General features: G+C 43.5%; 1 protein-coding gene across 3 annotated transcripts; it reads right to left on the bottom strand.

Annotated features, from left to right (window-relative positions):
* Positions 1-10,618: 10,618 nt before the first annotated feature.
* LOC115513449 (elongin-C-like) lies at positions 10,619-11,907 on the bottom strand. Of its 3 annotated transcripts, none has more exons than XM_030314632.2 (2): positions 11,016-11,907; positions 10,619-10,776 (listed from the first exon to the last, which is right to left on the bottom strand). In XM_030314632.2, the coding sequence occupies exons 1-2, from the start codon at positions 11,194-11,196 to the stop codon at positions 10,619-10,621; spliced, it is 339 nt and encodes a 112-aa protein (XP_030170492.1). In that variant the 5' UTR covers positions 11,197-11,907. The 3 variants fall into 3 exon arrangements, with proteins under 3 accessions (XP_030170492.1, XP_030170491.1, XP_030170489.1); XM_030314631.2 differs by having other exon boundaries at positions 10,619-10,795; positions 11,020-11,907; XM_030314629.1 differs by having other exon boundaries at positions 10,619-10,780; positions 11,020-11,211.
* Between the last annotated feature and the right edge of the window lie 6,113 nt (positions 11,908-18,020).

Raw genomic sequence — 18,020 nt, 5'->3', positions numbered from 1 at the left:
TGGCATATAGATCCTCTTTATTGTTTTTATTTTTCCTATTTCATTGATTTCTTCTCCTGTCTTTCCTTTCTTTTCTTTTTTTTCCAGCCTCTTTGGGTGGATTATATTGTGTTTTTCAGGTTAACTTCTTAAATTGCATGCTTATTTCGGTACTTTTCCATTTTTTTCTTTGTTTATATAAGCCATATAATGGTTATATAAATTTAGGAAATATGTTTCCTTTTCTGTACTATTTCCCACCTCACCGTCCCACTAGTCTGGAAGTGATAAACTCTATAACTAGTCTTTTAGTACCTTCCTTAGAAATTTTATTAGGACTATCTAATTACCAAGTCTAATGTTAATATTTTATCCTTTTGAATAATCCAAGGATGTTTATATGTTTTTCCTATAATCACCTCTCAATCAACTTCCCTATAATTGCCAAATAATTATGTCTTTTTTTTCTTTGCCAGTCCCCACAAATTAAAGTTACTCTCTGATAGTGAAATCATTACCCCTTTGGGTCCCAAGTTCTTTCAAGTCCTAAGGCAGTCCACTGACTTGCCCTGCCTTTCAGAGCCCTGAAGAGTGTGGACTTTCAGTCCAAGCCTCACTTGGAGTATACCACAACCATTGAAAACATCAGATCATGAAACGATTGCTGTTTCTGAGAACTGTTTATCTCAGACAAATTTCCCCTTGAGTGAGATGATCAAACAACGGCGACTCTCTCACCCCTTTCCTGTTTTCATACTCTGACACATACCGTGCTTTTTAATGAAACAACTCTAGGGGAATTTTCTAGCACCCATGAAAGCCTGCTTTTCAAAATGAAATTAATGAAATATTTTCCCTTTTACTGGGATGCCACTAATTTCCACTGGTTCCCTTTCTTTTCCCCGTGGCTGAAGTCTTGAATCTTTATTAGCAAATAAAGTATTTGGTATTTGATATGTGAAAACAAAGAGCCTCAGTGAACAGTGGAAACATGGGCTTTACTTGTCGGGGTGCATTCCATGTGCTTCCTGGGTAAACATTTCAGAAAAACCATTTCAGACAACAGACTCTGACTCTGAGGCCAGCACAGCACAAAAATGGCCAAGCGAAAGCTTAAGATAAGACAGAATTATGAATATGCCCTCAAAAGAGAAAACTGTATTTCTGAACTGGTCTCTGCTGGGTCGAAGCAATTTAATTCTTTGTCCCTCTGGTCCTACCGTAAATGAAGACCCAGGTGATTTCAGACTCAAGATGGGAACAGAGACTTGACCTCTGGCTGCCCCACTCTGAAACCCATGGCTTGACTCAAATGACCCTCTCAGTGGCTTCCCAGTGTACTACATTAGGCTGCTTTGATTTTGGTCTATCCCAAAGATGATTATATGCCCAAACCATCAAATGGGTAAGAAAAAAAGCCAGTCTGTGATGGGATGCACACTCACCTATGATACTGGAAGGTCACCACCACGACCCACTGCGGAGGCTGTGTGGCTCTCCTGCAAAAGTCCTGGGAGAGCAGGTGGCAGAACTCTGGAAGATGATTGGCTAAGTTAAGCCACAGAGTGACCGTGGTTACTTCTAACTGAGGAAAAAGAAAGACATAGAAAGTTAGTAGGTGGGCAAGGAATTTCATTTGTGAAATCTGTATTCAATGACCTTTTTGGTTTTCTAAAATCCTTAAAATGAACTTTTCTAAGATAAATGACATATTTTTGTTCAATAATGGGGAAAGTCCACACTTCCATAAGTACGCAAAAGGATTTTTTTTCTCCCTCTCTGAGGATTCACTGCTTATGATATCTCCAATTGCAAGCTGGGAACATTAGTAATATTAAACTATTTTGCTTCATCACCTAGTGTTTTAAGTTTTACTTTTCACTTCTTTTTTAATAGATTTTTTAAACTTTATTTATTTATTTTAAGAGAGAGAGAGAGAGAGAGAGCAGGGGAGGGGCAGAAAGAGAAGGAGGGAGAGAGAATCCCAAGCAGGCTCTTCACCGTTGGCACAGAGCCCCACGTGGGGCTTGAACTCACAAACTATGAGATCATGACCTGAGCCGAAGTCGAATGCTTAAACAACCGAGCCACCCAGGTGCCCAAAGTTTTACCTTGCACTTCTTGAATGGGACCTGATTTATCCACCCTTGTGGATGTAATGTCTGTTAGAGGTTTGGGGCTTATCTTTCGTAAACCTGTCCAGATTCCTCCAGTTTCCTTTTAGATATTATCTTTTCCCAGGATCAAGGGTTATTGCATTCAACAGGTTTTTTTCTTTCTATGTATCAAACAGAAAATGCATGTTTAATTTTCCAAGATCTGCTTTTTGAGAGTACACTTCTTCGCTTTTTTGCATGAATAACCAGTTCAGAAATATTTAAGCGTTTCCTAAGAATATAAACTTTATAATTTTGCAGATGTTCACGTAGGTCCTTTATTGTTAACCACATTAATCTTTGTCCGATGTCAACTATGTGCCAGGCACTGTTGTAAGTGTTTTGCATATATTAACTTATTTGATCTCCACAATAACCCCCTGGATGGGCACTGTCGTTATTTCCATTTCACGTGTGGGCAGGTCCAGGCACAGAGAGTTGCAGTGACTTTCCTCCAGCCACACAGCCGGTAATGCTGGGCCCACGCTTCAAAAGTAGGGGTTCTGCCCCAGCTGCTCACACTCCTTGCATTCTGCTGTGATACCTCTCTGGCCGGATGTGCTCCATATTTAACCTGTTTCCCAGGCTCATACACATGTGGAAGCTGCATTAACTTCTAAAAGCCATTAGCACGCTATGCCAAGTCCAGTAAGCTGCACACAGATATGGTATCATTCCACTTAGGTGAGGTCCCTGGCGTAGTCAAAGCCACGCAGGCAGAAACTAGAAGGCTGGTTCTTGCGTGGAGGGGAAGGGGGGGTGGGGAGAACGGGGAGTTGTTGTTTCATGGGTATGGAGTTTCAGGTTGCAGGATGTTCTGGAGACGGATGGTGGTGATGGCTGCGTTCAACAGTGCGAATGTACCTAATGCCACACACACGCTCACACACTTGCACGTGCGTGAGTCTGGAAAGGTAATTTATTGTGCTTTCTGAGGCTCCCCAAGACCCTTGCAATTAGGTTCAAATTTCTTGGCTTGGCATTTGACACCTGCCCCGTGGAAGGGGACACTCTCTCTCTCTCGAACTTCCATTAGGAGTCCAGTGGGTGACAGCCGGGACTATTCTGGTGGGCAGGGAGGCTGTGACGTGGAAGCCTGATTCTGGGATCCCTCTTTTTTTATCTACACCATTGAGGCCTTCCATCACTGTACATTCCTGAGGGCTGTCTAAGGAACAAGCCCCCGTTAGGGCCTTTCCCACCTTTACTCAAGCTTTTTTCGTCTGCCCAGATCCTCCCCAAACTACCTGTTGAAATCTGACCTTCTTCGGAACATTTTGTGTATCCGTCCCCAGTCCCTTCACCCAGGGGAGAACCCCTCTCAACCCCAGGTCTCTACATCCCTCCCTCGTGCCGCATATCAGCCTCACATTAAAGCTTCTTGGCTTACTTTCCTCGTCTTGTCTTAAACTCTGGAGACTAGGTTGGCGAAGCGTTGTATTTCCTGTGTAGTTTCAAAGAGTTTAGCCACATCCCTTGCACAAATCAGGTGCTCTAAAAACTCATAGTCTCTTCTAAGGTAAAAAAGTCAGTATTTTTTTGGTCAGTAAAGTCACCCACGGTTATTTAGCTCAATTTATAACATTGTGGGCTGAACTATCATCTAAGGCAGCCATTTAGGTGTTAGTGTTATCCAGTGGGGGTAAAACACTGAACCAATAACTCCTTCCTGTATTGGTTGACAGGAGGAGACCTTCCATGGGCTGGTCCCAGAGGAACAGGATCTTGGGTCCAAAGGGGGTGTGCAAAGGTGGCGGGGAAGGGCCAGTTTATGGGATCATGGTTCTTGACGGGAAGCAGGAAGAGGCAACTAGTTCACAAAAATAAAAGTGAAAATGCGCTGGAAAAACGAATGCGCAGAGGGAAGGGGACAGAGAGAAAGATATGAGTTTCAAAGACCGTTTCCCTTAATTAAAAAATTTTCTTTGATTCAGCATGCCAAACCAAAGCGTCAAAATTGGATTTCAGAGGTTTTCTGCAAAAGGATTCCCATCACAGTTTCTATGTATTTGTGGAAGTATAAACTGTCTCATCTGAACGGTTCAGTGATTGTCGCTTCTGTGTCATTGTTATTAAAATGAGACTCCCATATGAATAGCGTATCAACTTCCTATAGGCTACCGTGGGTTATAAGCTCTTAAGAGGAAAATGTCTATCCAAGTGAAAAAATATTATTATTGCTACTTTATTACTTTCAAATTCAGCTGAAGCTTTGTGTTGGGGCCATTGGGACATCTTACATGCATTGCTTTGATCTCTTTATTATTTATTTCCATATCGGTTTGTGTGTTTTTCCTGGGGAATCTCTAGTTTCTGGCTCAGGGGTTCTTTGGCAGTGCAGATGCTGGGTCAGAGAGCGGGGCTCTGGGATTTGCCATTTCAGTTCGACATGTAGACTTACCTTTGAAGGCTCAAAAACTGTCCGAAGGGGGGTTGGGGAAGAAAAGAGTTCTTTTTTTTTCTTCCTACCTTCGAGTCCAATTACCTAATAAAGATTCATCATTCGTTTTGTCCGAGGAGCTCTGTGACCTAATTTTGCTCCTTGCCTCGTTTCAGATATCACAACCCATTTTTATGCATTCAGCTTTCCTAATGAAATCCACATGTCTTAAATCAATAAAGCCATTGTTCAGCTTCCTCCCCTTTTTCTCTAGTGCTTTTTGCCTGGTCTGTTTTGTTTGCATACTTGTTTGTAGGAAATATGGCTCTTTATCTAGAATTCCCCCTCTTTGGGGGGGGGTCTTTTTCTTATCTTTCCTTTTAATGATTACCAGTTCATTCATGTGCAGCTATTAAATGTACAGTTCTTTCTTTATTGGGCTACTCCAAAAGAGATTTTGTTTATATAGGTTTTCTTTCTCATTAATTGTTTGTTTTAGATAGGTTAAGAAATTAACAGTGAGAAACTCAATGTCTTTGTATACATGTAAGATGTATAAGACCCCTGTGTGAACTTCGGAAATTCAACTTTTATTGCCTGCCAGGGTTCTCTCTTTTCCCCGGAATCCCAAGTCTGTCCCTTCTTCCATTCAAGAGCCAAGCATTACTGAATATGTAGGTCTTTTTACATTCTTGAAGCCCCCAGATCATGTCGAGACCCTCTTTTGTGGCTTTCTGCTCCCCCAAACTGTAAACCCGTGGAAGTTGCTTGACGGCTACTTTGTAAGAAACATTTTATCTGAAACCCAGGACATCAAAATAGAACCCTACCCACAAGCACCAGAGTTGGTACCAAATGGTATTTTCTTCTGGAGTAGCTCTCTCCAAGTCTTCTCATAAATTCTACATATTCTCCATCCCATCAGTGACTTTCATCAGAGTCAGGCAAGGGCTAGCCCAGAAGCATCTCCTGTGATTCCCCCAGAAATGTTTCCTTTTTTTTTTTTTTTTTTTTTTTAAATAGCTCCAAGTTATCATGGCAGAAACTATGGGCCGTATTAGCAAATAAGCACTTGAATGTAGAAGGTGATGATGGTGATGATGATGATGGTGCTGATGGAGTACCAGGTCCCACGTAGTTAAAACATTAATATTGGGCTATTTTACTTACCAGATTATCTTTTTTTTTTCATGTTTTATTTATTATTATTAAAAAAATTTTTTTTTAACATTTTATTTGTTTTTGAGACAGGGAGAGACAGAGCATGAACGGGGGAGGGTCAGAGAGAGGGAGACACAGAATCTGAAACAGGCTCCTGGCTCCGAGCTTCAGCACAGAGCCCGACGCGGGGCTCGAACTCACGGACCGCGAGATCATGACCTGAGCCGAAGTCGGCTGCTCAACCGACTGAGCCACCCAGGCGCCCCTCATGTTTTATTTATTTTTGAGACAGAGAAAGAGAGAGTGCAAGCAGGGGAGGGGCAGAGAGAGAGTGAGACACAGAATCCGAAGCAGGCTCCAGGCTCTGAGTGGTCAGCACAGAGCCTGATGTGGGGCTTGAACTAACAGACCGCGAGATCGTGACCTGAGCCAAAGTTGGACGCTCAACTGACTGAGCAACCCAGGTGCCCCTACTAGATTATCTTGATTCAACCTTGCGAATGGAAGAGATAGAAGAAGGAATGAAGAGCACTTGGGTGGTTTAGTCAGTTAAGCATCTGACTTAGGCTCAGGTCATGATCACATGGTTCGTGGGTTCAAGCCCCACGTTGGGCTCTGACCTAACGGCTCGGAGTCAGGAGCCTGCTTTGGATTCTGTGTCTCCTTCTCTCTCTCTCTCTGCCCCTCCCCTGCTTGTACTCTTTCTCTCTCAAAAGTAAATGAACATTAAAAAAAAAATTTTTTTTAAGAGGAGGAATGAATAAATGGTGGATCCCAATGTTCAGATCCTATTCTTTTTTCTTTCACGATCTTCCTTGGCCCTTTTGTGGGTTCCTGCTCATGTCTCTTTTCCTCATAGTAAACATCTTGCCAGAGTCATGGTAACTCTTCCCCCGCCATTTTCCTTTTCTGCAGTTTTATTTAAATTGTATCCTAAGTGTGAAAAAATGTCTCCCCCCTCCCCACCCCCCCCCAAAAGCTCTACTGCTACTATTCTGGGCTTGATGTGAGAAGGTGAACTTAGAATGAAATCCCCACATGTAGCATATATAGCTAGCTGGCCACTTTAAAAAACACAAAATAAACTTCAAACCCACCTACCACTGCTCCATTAACATGTTTCCTTGAGGGGAAATAGTTGAGAGGCAAAGCAATGAACACAACTGTTCTGCTTTGTCCACCCAAGAAGTGCAATCAGCATCTAGGGCACCAGTTTCCTTCAAGGAAGACAGAGAAAGGGAGAATCCTGTTCCGTCCGCTGTGGCCAAGGGTGGTTGCCAAACCCCTTTGCCGTCTTCTCCATCTGTCCCTGTAGAGTCTTCGTTCTTCTGAAACATTTCCTCCCCAATGTCTAGAATTACTTCTCAGACACTTCTGTGCACTCATTTTGCACACCAGTTCGAGTCCGTCGGCCATGCAAACATTTCCTGTGGGCAGACGCTCTTTGGCTCATTAGAATTATTTTTCTTCTCGAGTTGGGGAGGTAAGAAGAGTAAAAAAGAGGCGGGTGGAAACTGAGCTTGGTTTCACTGGGGCTGAACGAATTTTAATTGAAAAGGGGAACACTGTATTTGGAAAGGGGGAAGAGTTCCCTGGGGGAGGGTCCCGGACACTGTGCCTCTGGCTGGTGACAGAATCCTGTGGCTGCTTTGTGGACTGGAATGAGGTTGGGGAAGCTCTTGCAAAGGCTCTGCTCCCCATCCCAGCCTGGGTTCAGGAGTGGTACCCAATACCAGCCGGAGGCCAAGATCCTCCCCTGCCCCCGCCCCCGCCACTCCTTCTCCAGCACCCTCTTGTCTTTGCACAGGTGTTTTCTCTTGGCTCTATCATTAATTGACCCAGGGAGCACAAGGGGCTGCTCTTTGAACATTATCAATGGATTATCTTTGATCGTTATCAACGGATGCATTAAGGACTGAAGAAGTGACTGCATGTGACCCGCTGCTCATACCTTTGTGGATGTTGTGACTTACCAGTTGGTTCTGCTGTGCTGGTGTTATGCCTGAGTTATAAGTGGGTTTGAGATGCGGTAAAGGAAAGCAGACTGTGTGTCAGGTCAAGAATAGAAAAAAAAAAAAATCATTTCGATCACCAATTCCTGTACTGTGTTGACCAAGATTTTACAGCTTTGTTCTGGCTCAGCATGAGGGAGGATGGTCTGTGATGGGCATGGAGAGAGAAGTGGCAGCAAGAATTTTGGCCCTTTTTGATCTTACTCCTTCTACTACCGGGGGAGGAAGTGACTGAGAGGAACAAGGACTTCTTTCCTGACTCTCAGATCTGGTCTAAACTTCTCACTCCTTGTTCTCTTTCCTGGGGCTCCTTTGGCGACAATCATGACACATCCAGTCTCCCCCCACAAGCTCAGTGGAAACGATGAGTGAAGAGAGAACCAAAGATGTGACTCAAGAAAGAGAAAAGGTTCACCCATCCAGCACATTCCACGGAGTTTAATGACCGCCATGCCCAGCCCCTCTGCCTATCAGCTGGGAGACTTGGAACGACTCCGAACCTCTTGGTGGCATGGTTTCCTCACCCAGTTGTCTAGAATGGGGACAATACAGTGTCGTGAGGATTAAATGAGATAACACATACAAAGCACTTGGAATATTTTCCTGGCGCATATTAAGTTCTCCATAAGTGTCAGCTATTGTTAATAAATTATATGTGGTCTCTTTATTTTCCTCCTAAAAGTTCCACTCCTCTCTGGTGGCTTAACCCCATGTATTGGTAATGGTTCCATTTTTGTCTTTACCCAGGGATCCTCCCCCTTGGGTCTCTGAGCTTCTTTGGAAGACAGACTGTGTGGCATTTTGGGAAACAGAGGCATCCCGGAATCAGAGAATGGTGAGTCCAGAAGGCGCCTTGGCAATCTTCCCAGCTTGGAATTCATAGCGTGGAGCCAGCGATGGGCAAGAGGAGGATTTTCAGTGTTCCTCAGTCGTTGTATAGATTGATAGAAACTTGGATAAAACCATGAAGAAGGTGGGTGATTTTACGGTCTTCCTGTTCCCTTTGATCCTGACTTCATCACCTCCTGTTCTTTCCCACCTTACCAGGTGGACCCAGGCCTTTTTCTGGGTTCGCTACACCTTCATTCCCTGGGGGGAAGCATCCTGGTTGGGTTTTAGGAGATTATCCGATTCTGGAGATTTCGACTGTTAGGAACGGCTGATGTACGTGAGCACGTGGGCAGTGTTTACATTTTAAAAAGGAAAGCTATTAATCAAGATTAGGGGAGCAGGAGGTACACTTTTTAGTCTGAAGGGCCTTTCATTTTCCACCAAGATTTCAGAAAATCAGGAGTTTGTCAACGGGTATGCCATTTTGTGAAATGTCGGCCTCCAATCACTGATTCAGAGCCAGCTTTCTCCCCTCAGCCCGTGCTGAGGATTCTCAAAAAGATACTCAGAGAAGAGGGTTCTATAGTGCCCTACATAGCTCTCCCTGATTGTTCGATAATTCTCACAGTCGGAATGTTTTCTCTTGTATCTACGCTAACTCCCGTCTGTGCTGTTTGATCCATTCTATTTCCTCCTGTCCTGCCCTCAGTGGAAACAGAGCACAGCCGGTGACAGTTCCCCGCACACAAACAAGGATTCTGGCTTCGGAAGGTATTTGGTTAAAAGGCAACTCAGTAGAGCAGCCACCCCCAGCACAGATCTCGCAGACCCTCGCTCGGAGGGTTGGGCTCGGGTCTCACGCTGCAGAAAAAGCAGGGGCACCATCACGCACCCGTTTTATGTCACTGCCGTGTGTGTGACAAACCCCGTGTTTAACTTGGGCGAGCTTCAGAAGCTTCTCGTTGTACCGCATTCCAACTCAGCGCCTGCCACAGAAGGGCCGCATTTGAACCCTGTTCACGTTCTCCGCAGCCTTGCAGATTTCCCGAACGTAACCAACAAAGTAGCTGCTGTGGAGGACGTGGAGAGTGTCACCATTGTCCAAACGTAGTATTCATCTGTTTATAAAAAGCGGAGTGTGTACGGATGGTGTTGACCCCCAAAACTATGGGGCCCAAACTCTGTGCATTCCCGTTTATGTTATTCCGTCCTTCGTGGAACACAAAGCTTCGCCGGCTTGGTGAAGAAAGGGAGACGGGTTTAAGTACAGAAAGGGATTCAGAACTCTCACTCTAAAGTGACTGTAGTACAAGTCTGTGCCCAAACTTTCTTGTCCATACAACAAAAACATATTGCTGTATCTCTAACTCCACTACTTTGAAACAACAATAATTCCCCAGGTTTTTTACCTTACAAGTTTATCTTTGCCGTGTTGTCTACTGCTTTTGGAGTGGGATTTAGGAACGGGGATAAAATACCGAGTGTAACTCATAATGATAAAAGCTACCTTTTTTTTTTTTTTTTTTTTGTAATGTTTATTGTTTTCTGAGAGGGGGGAGAGAGAGACAGAGCACGAGTTGGGGAGGGGCAGAGAGAGAGGGAGACACAGAATCCGAAGGAGGCTCCAGGCTCCGAGCTGTCGGTACAGAGCCCGACGCGGGGCTCGAGCTCACAAACCGCAAGATCATGACCTGAGCTGGAGCTGGACATTTAACCGACTGAGCCACCTGGGCGCCCCAAAACTAACATTTATCGGACGCGTGTACCAAGTATTTGATGCATATTAACTTTTTTAACCTTCTCAACGCGCTGCTCCGAAGTAGGCGCTGCTGTAAATCCTCATTATGTAGATAAGGAAACTGAGCCACAAAAGAATTAGGAACTTGCCCTAGAGGCAGGATTTGAATCCAGATGGAGTGCTTCCCAAGCCCAGACCCTCAGCCACAGCACGACATGACATGACCGTTAAGCCTAAAGCCGTGAGTTGAACATGGCCGTTTTCCTGAAGGTTCAGGTTGCATGATGGTGAGTAATTAAGCACATTATTTTTTACAATGATAAAATAGATATGAAGTCTTTTTTTAAATAATTTATTTTATTTAACAATCTAGAAAGTTCTCAGCCATCAGCAGTTCCAGTGCAATTTCAGGTGCAATTGGGAATTCAGGAATCTCCGTGAAGCTGTTAGTGTAGCGAACCTTGTAGGTAAAGTACATGCATACTTTTGATAGCACATGTGAAGGGATCTCTCTAAAATTGACTTCATTAGGGGGAGCCTAGGTGGCTCAGTTGGTTAAGCGTCTGACTTTGGCTCAGGTCATGGTCTCACGGTTCATGGGTTGAAGCCCCGCGTCGGGCCCTGTGCCGACAGCTCGGAGACTGGAGCCTGCTTTGGATTCTGTGTCTCCCTCTCTCTCTGCCCCCTCCGCCACTCGCGCTCTGTCTGTCTCTCAAAAATAAACAAGCATTAAAAAAATAATGAAAAAAAAATAAAATGGACTTCATTAGTTTCGTTCTCAGCAAAGTGACCAGGGCCACTCGACATGGTTTTTATTGTTCCGGATGTTAGTGCATGTTCTCTTTTGACAACAAGTTCATGACCATCCGAAGATATTGATATGATATCCATGGCAGGATCTTCACAGCCACCATAGGTTTTCTCTTCTCCATCCATCATGTTCTTATGAAATCCTACTTTACTTCTGCAGGAACTTTCGTAGTTTCCTGGAAAGGCGGGGACACAGCCTATGGCCAGCTTCCGTCAAAAGAGATATGAAGTCTTATGCAGACACACAACCTCAAAGAAATTTTTAGTGTGTAGCGAATTGTCTCAGGCTGCACCCTGGGTGTGAGGGTATGTACTTCCTCTCTTCCATGTCTGGGGCACACGTTCAGTGAAAAATTTAAGAAGTACTATGGTGTGCTTTATCTGTTCCTGGATTCGGTTGTCCTGCACTGAAGCCATAGGTCAGAGGTCAGAGGCTGATAGTAGAATTTCTAGCCATTTTTCTTGGAGTGTTGCTCTGTCACCTTCCCTCTTTGCAAAGCCAAGGATAGGTCCTGCTGACGTCCTCACCTGCGGGGCAAGAAAGGAGCCTTTCCTTAGACACTGGGACCAACATCCCAGAGGTAGAGACTGTGTCTTTTCAGATCTCGAAATGTGTCCATGCCATACTTCCCTCCTTTCTGGGAATCAGGAGCACAGAGAAAGCAGGATCCTATCAGCTCCTCCTTCGTGGCACGTTTATAAGGACAAGACGACACGCAACTGGAAGGATCTCTTCTGGATGGACTCTGAGTGCCACTGAGAGCTCTCCTCCATCCCCCACGGAAGGATCCGCCGAGCAGCAAGGTTACAAGTTCACTCTACTGATATCTTTGTTTTAGTCTCTTTCTCTCCATATTGGATGATTACAAACTAAACTCTAAGAAACACTGGTTCATAAAATGCACCAGGATGACAAGTAGCATGCCAAACCAGAGTCTATCCGGGGAATTTTCTCCTGGTCCTGTTGGCATGACCTTTTTCTTTCTTTGTTCTTTCTTTCGTTCTCTGTTTTTGTTTGGTCGTGTTTGAAATTACACTTTTTGAAATAACTGCAGATCCCATGTACCCCTCACCAGTTTCCCCCCACGGTACCATGCTACAAAACTAGGACAGCATCCCAACCAAGATATTGACAGTGACACAGTCAAGTTACAGAACCTTTCCGACAGCACAAGATCCCACTCGTGGTGAAATTTTATGGCCAAATCCACTTCCCTCCCTGTTGACCCATGCCAACCGTTAATCTGTTCTCCGTAATTTTCTCCTTTCAATCATGTTACCTATGGAGTTACGCATAGGATTGAATTCTGTCACACAGCATGATTCTCTAGGGATTCAACCAGGTTGTTATGTGCATCACTAGTTCATTTCCTTTTATTGCTCGAGTATCCCACGGTAAGAGTGCAGCACAGTTTGTTCAACTAGTCACCCACTGAAAAGCATCTTTTTTTTTTTTTTTTTTCCAGCTTGGGGCTATTATGAATAAAGCTGCTATAAACATTTGTGCCAGGTTTTTGTGTGAACGTGTTTCATTTCTCTGGGATAAATGCCCAGGAGCACAGTTGCTGAGTCATGTGGTGGTTGCAGGTTTATTCTTTTTAAGAAGCTGCCAAAGCGTTTTCCAAAGTGGCTGTACCATTTCGCTCTCCCACCAGCAATGCGTGAGTAGTACAGTTTCGCTGCGTCCTTGCTATCCTGATCAGTGCGTTGTGATACCTCGTCGTGGTTTGAATTTGCATTTCCCCAATGGCAGAAGATGCTGAACATCTTTTCATACGCTTATTTGTCATCTGTATATCTCTTCTGTGAAATATCGCTTCCTGGTCTCTTTGCCCATTTTCTTTCTCTTTTTAAAAAAACATTTTTTTTTAATGTTTATTTATTTTTGAGACAGAGAGAGACATAGCACGAACGGGGGAGGGTCAGAGAGAGAGAAAGACACAGAATCCGAAGCAGGCTCCAGGCTCCAAGCTGTCAGCACAGAGCCCGACGCGGGGCTCGAACTCACGAACTGTGAGATCATGACCTGAGCCGAAGTCAGATGCTTAACCGACTGAGCCCCCCAGGCGCCTCTCTTTGCCCATTTTCTAATAAGTTTTTTTGTTTGTTTTTTTGTTTTTTTTTTACCATTGAATGTTGAGACTATATGTTTGAGAGAGTAGTCGCTTGTTGGATGTGTGGTTTTCAAATATTTTCTCACCATCTTTAGCTTGCCTTTTCATTCTCTTAACGTGGTCGTTGGTGGTGCAAAAGTTCTAAATTTTAATGAAATCCAATTTATCTATTTTTCTTTTGTGAATTGTGTTTCTGGTGTTAAGTCTAAAAAGTCTTTGCTTAGCGCTTAATCTCAAAGATCTCCCTCTATTTTTCCCCCCAACATTTTATATTTTTACATTTAAGTCTCTGGTCCATTTTGAGTTTATTTTTGTAGAAGGTGTGAGACAGAGGCTTGGGTTCATTTCTTGTGTCTGGACGTCCAATTACTCTACTGCCATTTGTTGGAAAGGCTACCCTGACTCCACTCTAAGTAATAGTACTCGCAGTTTCCAGTATATAGATCTTAGGCCTGGTTTGCTAGATTTACACCTAGGTATTTCATTTTTTGTTTGTTTGTTTAGAATTAAAAGTGGTGTAGTATTTTTAATTTCAGTGTCCACGTGTTCATTGCCAGTATGTAGACATACAACTGAGTTTTGCATGTTTATTTTGTATGCTGTGACCTTCATTGAACTCCTTTATTGGCTCTAGGAGTTCTTGGTAAATTCTTAAGATTTTTTACGTAGACAATCATGTCATCTGCAAATAGGGACAGTTTTATTTCTTCCTTTCTGATCTGTATGTCTTTTACTTTCTTTCCCTGCTTTACTACACTGGCTTGAACTTGCAGCACTGTGTTGAATTAGAATAGTGGGTGCGGACAACCTTGCCTTGTTCCCAATCTTAAGTGGAAAGCATTCAGTGTTGGTACATGGTCTAGGTGCGCCAATTAAAAAAGAAAGACTGGTGGAGAGAATTTCAAAACATGACTCAACAGTATGCTGTCTGTAAGAAACCCACTTCAAATATAATGATGTAGGCAGGTTGGAAAGGAGAAAAATGGAAAAAGATATATCATGCAAACATCAATCAAAGTAGGAGGGACTATATTAATATCAGATAAAATAGGCTCCAAAGCAAAAAAAAATTAACAAAGACAGGTAAGGAGATTATATAATGATTAAAGGGTCAATCCACTAAGGAGACATATCAATCCACTGCTGTTTTGTTTCCAAATGTTTGGAGATTTTCCTGTTATCTTTCTGTTATTGATTTATAATTTGAATCCATTATTTAAAAAAAAAATTTTAATGTTTATTTATTTTGGAGAGACAGAGACAGAGCATGAGTGGACCCTTGACCGACTGAGCCAGCCAGGTGCCCCTGATTCCATTATTTAAAAAAATTCAACATTTATTTATTTCTGAGAGATGGAGACAGAGAGCAAGCAGGGGAGGGGCAGAGAGAGAAGGAGACACAGAATCCAAAGCAGGCTCCAGGCACTGAGCTGTCAGCACAGAGTCCTATGTGAGGCTCAAACCCATGAACCATGAGATCATGACCTGAGCCAAAGTCGGATGCCTAACTGACTGAGCCACCCAGGCATCCCGGTTTGATTCCATTATGGTGTGATTTTCAAGTCTTTAAAATTTCTTGAAAAAAGAATTCTTAGTGGCCTGGGATATGGTCTATCTTGATATCTGGTCTGTAGGCACTTGTAATAAAAGTACATTCTGCTGTTGCTGGATGGTGTTGTTACTACCCAGAGGGGTGAATTTCCAGCTCCCTACTCTTCTCTGACCCTCCCCACTGCCACGATGTAGTGGGGGGCGGTTAGCCTGTTGCAGCCTGTGGAGGTAAAATTCTAGCCTCCCCACTTGGCCTTTTCCGGCAGGAGTAGGGCTACAGGCGTTTCTGTGGTGTTTGACTGGAATAAAACAGCTATTGTTTAAGATAATCTGACGATGCTGACCCTTTCCTGGTCCTCCGGCTGGAGAGAGCAGGCTTTCTTTTTTCTGTGCCCATGGGTTTTCCCAGTTGCCTGCTTCTTTGGCCACATGTCTGGACACATGAGGCAAAATGAAAGCCCAAGGAACTCACCACCATGTCATTCTTTGGGTCCCAAGGTCTCTAGCCCATCTTCCCTCTTCTTTACACCCTTCATGGTTTTATACCAAATGTTTGAGATTTCTAGTTGGACTCAGCAAATGGAATGGAAAAAACTACCTCTGGAAGAAGTCATCTTCCTGGAAGAAGTCAATCTCTCGTGGCTTTAACAATATTAACATAAAAGACATAACCCTTTGATGCTCTAGTCTTTGTCTGCTTGATCACTCACTTCTTCTTTCTTTCTTTCTTTCTTTATTTTTATTTATTTATTTTGAAAGAGAGAGAGAGAGCGCCTGTGAGCAGGGGAGGGGCAGAGTGAGAGCAAGAGAGAGAATCTCAAGCAGGCTCCGTGCTATCACCACAGAGCCTGACTCAGGGGTCGATCCCATATGAACCTTGGGATCAAGACCTGAGCCGAAATCAAGAGTCAGATGCTTAACCAGCTGAGCCACCCTGACTTCTCTCTTTTTTAAAATATGTCCTCAAATCACAATGACTTCTCTTTGGGAGAGACTTGAAGCAAAGGAGATAGAGACATGTTTGTCTGGATTACTGTGAGTGTGTTAAACTCTGTTTCTGTACCTCTTCTTTCCTTCAGAAAATGGGCTTGGACTTCCTGTGTTTGTCTACAGTGGTTTGTTCCTGGAGTATGCCCTGGGCCCAGAATGCCAAATGTCTTCTGGAATTGAGGTCTGGGCACAGATTAAGAATAAGGCCAAGGCTTGTTCTTGGGTAAAGCAGACATGGCTGGTAGGAAGCAAGAACAGGAATGTGAGTCGTCTCAACCAGGGCAAGAAGCTGTCTTAGCTTGGGTGGCCATAACAGAGTACTACAGATTGGGTGGCTTAAACATGGATTTTAATTTCCCCACAGTTTTGGAGGCTAGAAGTCCTACAAGATGTCGGCAGGGTTTTTCTCCGAGGCCTCGCTTCTCAGCTCGCAGATGGCCTTCTTCTTCTCCCCGTGTCTTCACAAGGTCTCTCCCCTGCGTGTGTCTAGGTCGAAATCTCTTCTTATCAGGACACCAGTCAGATTAGACTAGGACCCACCCTAATGACTGCACTTAAACTTAATTACCTCTTTAAAGATCCTATCTCCAAATACAGTCACATTGAGGGTTAAGGCTTCAACCTATCAATTTTGGAAGACACCATTCAGCCCATAACAAACCCCAGAGAGAAAATGGGAAAGCAGAAGGCAAAAGGGGTAGAATAAGCCCTCAGTGAGACTTCAGGATGGAGCAGATCAGCAGAGGAATATCTACTGATTTCACTCAGTGGTATTTGCAACAGATTCTGATGTAATGTTCATTCCCAGAACATCCTGGCCTTGCTGGGTTCAACTTCTAGCTTTATTTATTTATTAATTATTCTTTTTTTTAAATTTATTTTTCAATGTTTATTTATTTTTGGGACAGAGAGAGACAGAGCATGAACGGGGGAGGGCCAGAGAGAGAGGGAGACACAGAATCGGAAACAGGCTCCAGGCTCTGAGCCATCAGCCCAGAGCCCGACGCGGGGCTCGAACTCCCGGACCGAGAGATCGTGACCTGGCTGAAGTCAGACGCTTAACCGACTGCGCCACCCAGGCGCCCTATTTATTAATTATTCTTATGAACATAAGGGAAAGTTAGGTCACTACTAGGGGAATTTTCCTAGGCACTGAACACATGTCAAATCCATTTTGTTCTTTTTTCTTTTAAATGTGTATTTATTCGAGAGAGAGAGACAGAGTGTGAGTAGAGGAGGGGCAGAGAGGAGACACAGAATCTGAAGCAGGCTCCAGGCTCCGGGCTGTCAGCACAGAGCCCGACGTGGGGCTCGAACCCATGAACCGTGAGACCATGACCTGAGCTGAAGTCAGACGCTTAACGGACTGAGCCACCCAGGCGCCCCGATTTTTTTCTTTTATGGAGATATACATAAATGCATAAAATGTACCAGTCTGGAGTGTGCTGCTCAATGTTTAAATATGTGGATGTTCTTGTAACCACCACTCAGATCAAGACATAGCACATGCTAAGAATATGTGTCCAGAAAGTTCCTTGTTCACTTTCGAGTCAGTCCGTGGTTTTCCACCTGGAGGTCACCACTCCAGATCCCTGTTCTTGAATATCATAGAAGTGACGTCATACAATACATACCCTTTTGTGTCTGGCTTCTATTGTTCAACATAATGTCTGTGAGATTCATCTATATTGTCATGAGTGGTCTGTAGTCTTTATTTCTGAGTTGTATCCCATTATACGAATGTAGCACAATTTATTTATCCATTCCCTTATTGACGGACGTATGGGTGGTTTCCAATTTGGAGTTATTATGAATAAAGCTGCTATAAACATTCTTGTATAATTCTTTTGGCAAGTCTATGCACAGATCGCTCTTGGGTACATAAATCTAGGAGTAGGATTTCTGGGTCATATCAAAACCACTTATTGAATTAAATTTGAGAAGCAGATATAAGCAAGTTTCAGTCACTTTTTCCTTATGGTGGGTTATTTTTTGCAGTGGTTCTCTGGTCTGCAGTCAAGAATATCATGTATCTTTGTGATATTTAGCTATATCCTAACTTTAATTGAAGGTAGGATAAATTATAAAAAATTGACCACTTAAAAATGTTTAGAACAACATTTCACATTAGACCTAAGATGTGGCAAAGTGGGGGAATATCTGAAATAAAATAGAAGCTATATCCTGAGACATTTTGTTGGTATATCACATTTCAAAATAGAGCACCTTTCTTCCAAAGATTTCATGGAAAGAAGAGATTATACACGAAATGCCTGGTAATGATGTAAATCAGAGATG

This window comes from Lynx canadensis, chromosome B2 (assembly GCF_007474595.2).
Source record: "Lynx canadensis isolate LIC74 chromosome B2, mLynCan4.pri.v2, whole genome shotgun sequence".
Lineage (NCBI taxonomy): Eukaryota > Metazoa > Chordata > Mammalia > Carnivora > Felidae > Lynx > Lynx canadensis.
This window is presented reverse-complemented; position numbering and strand designations above follow the sequence as displayed.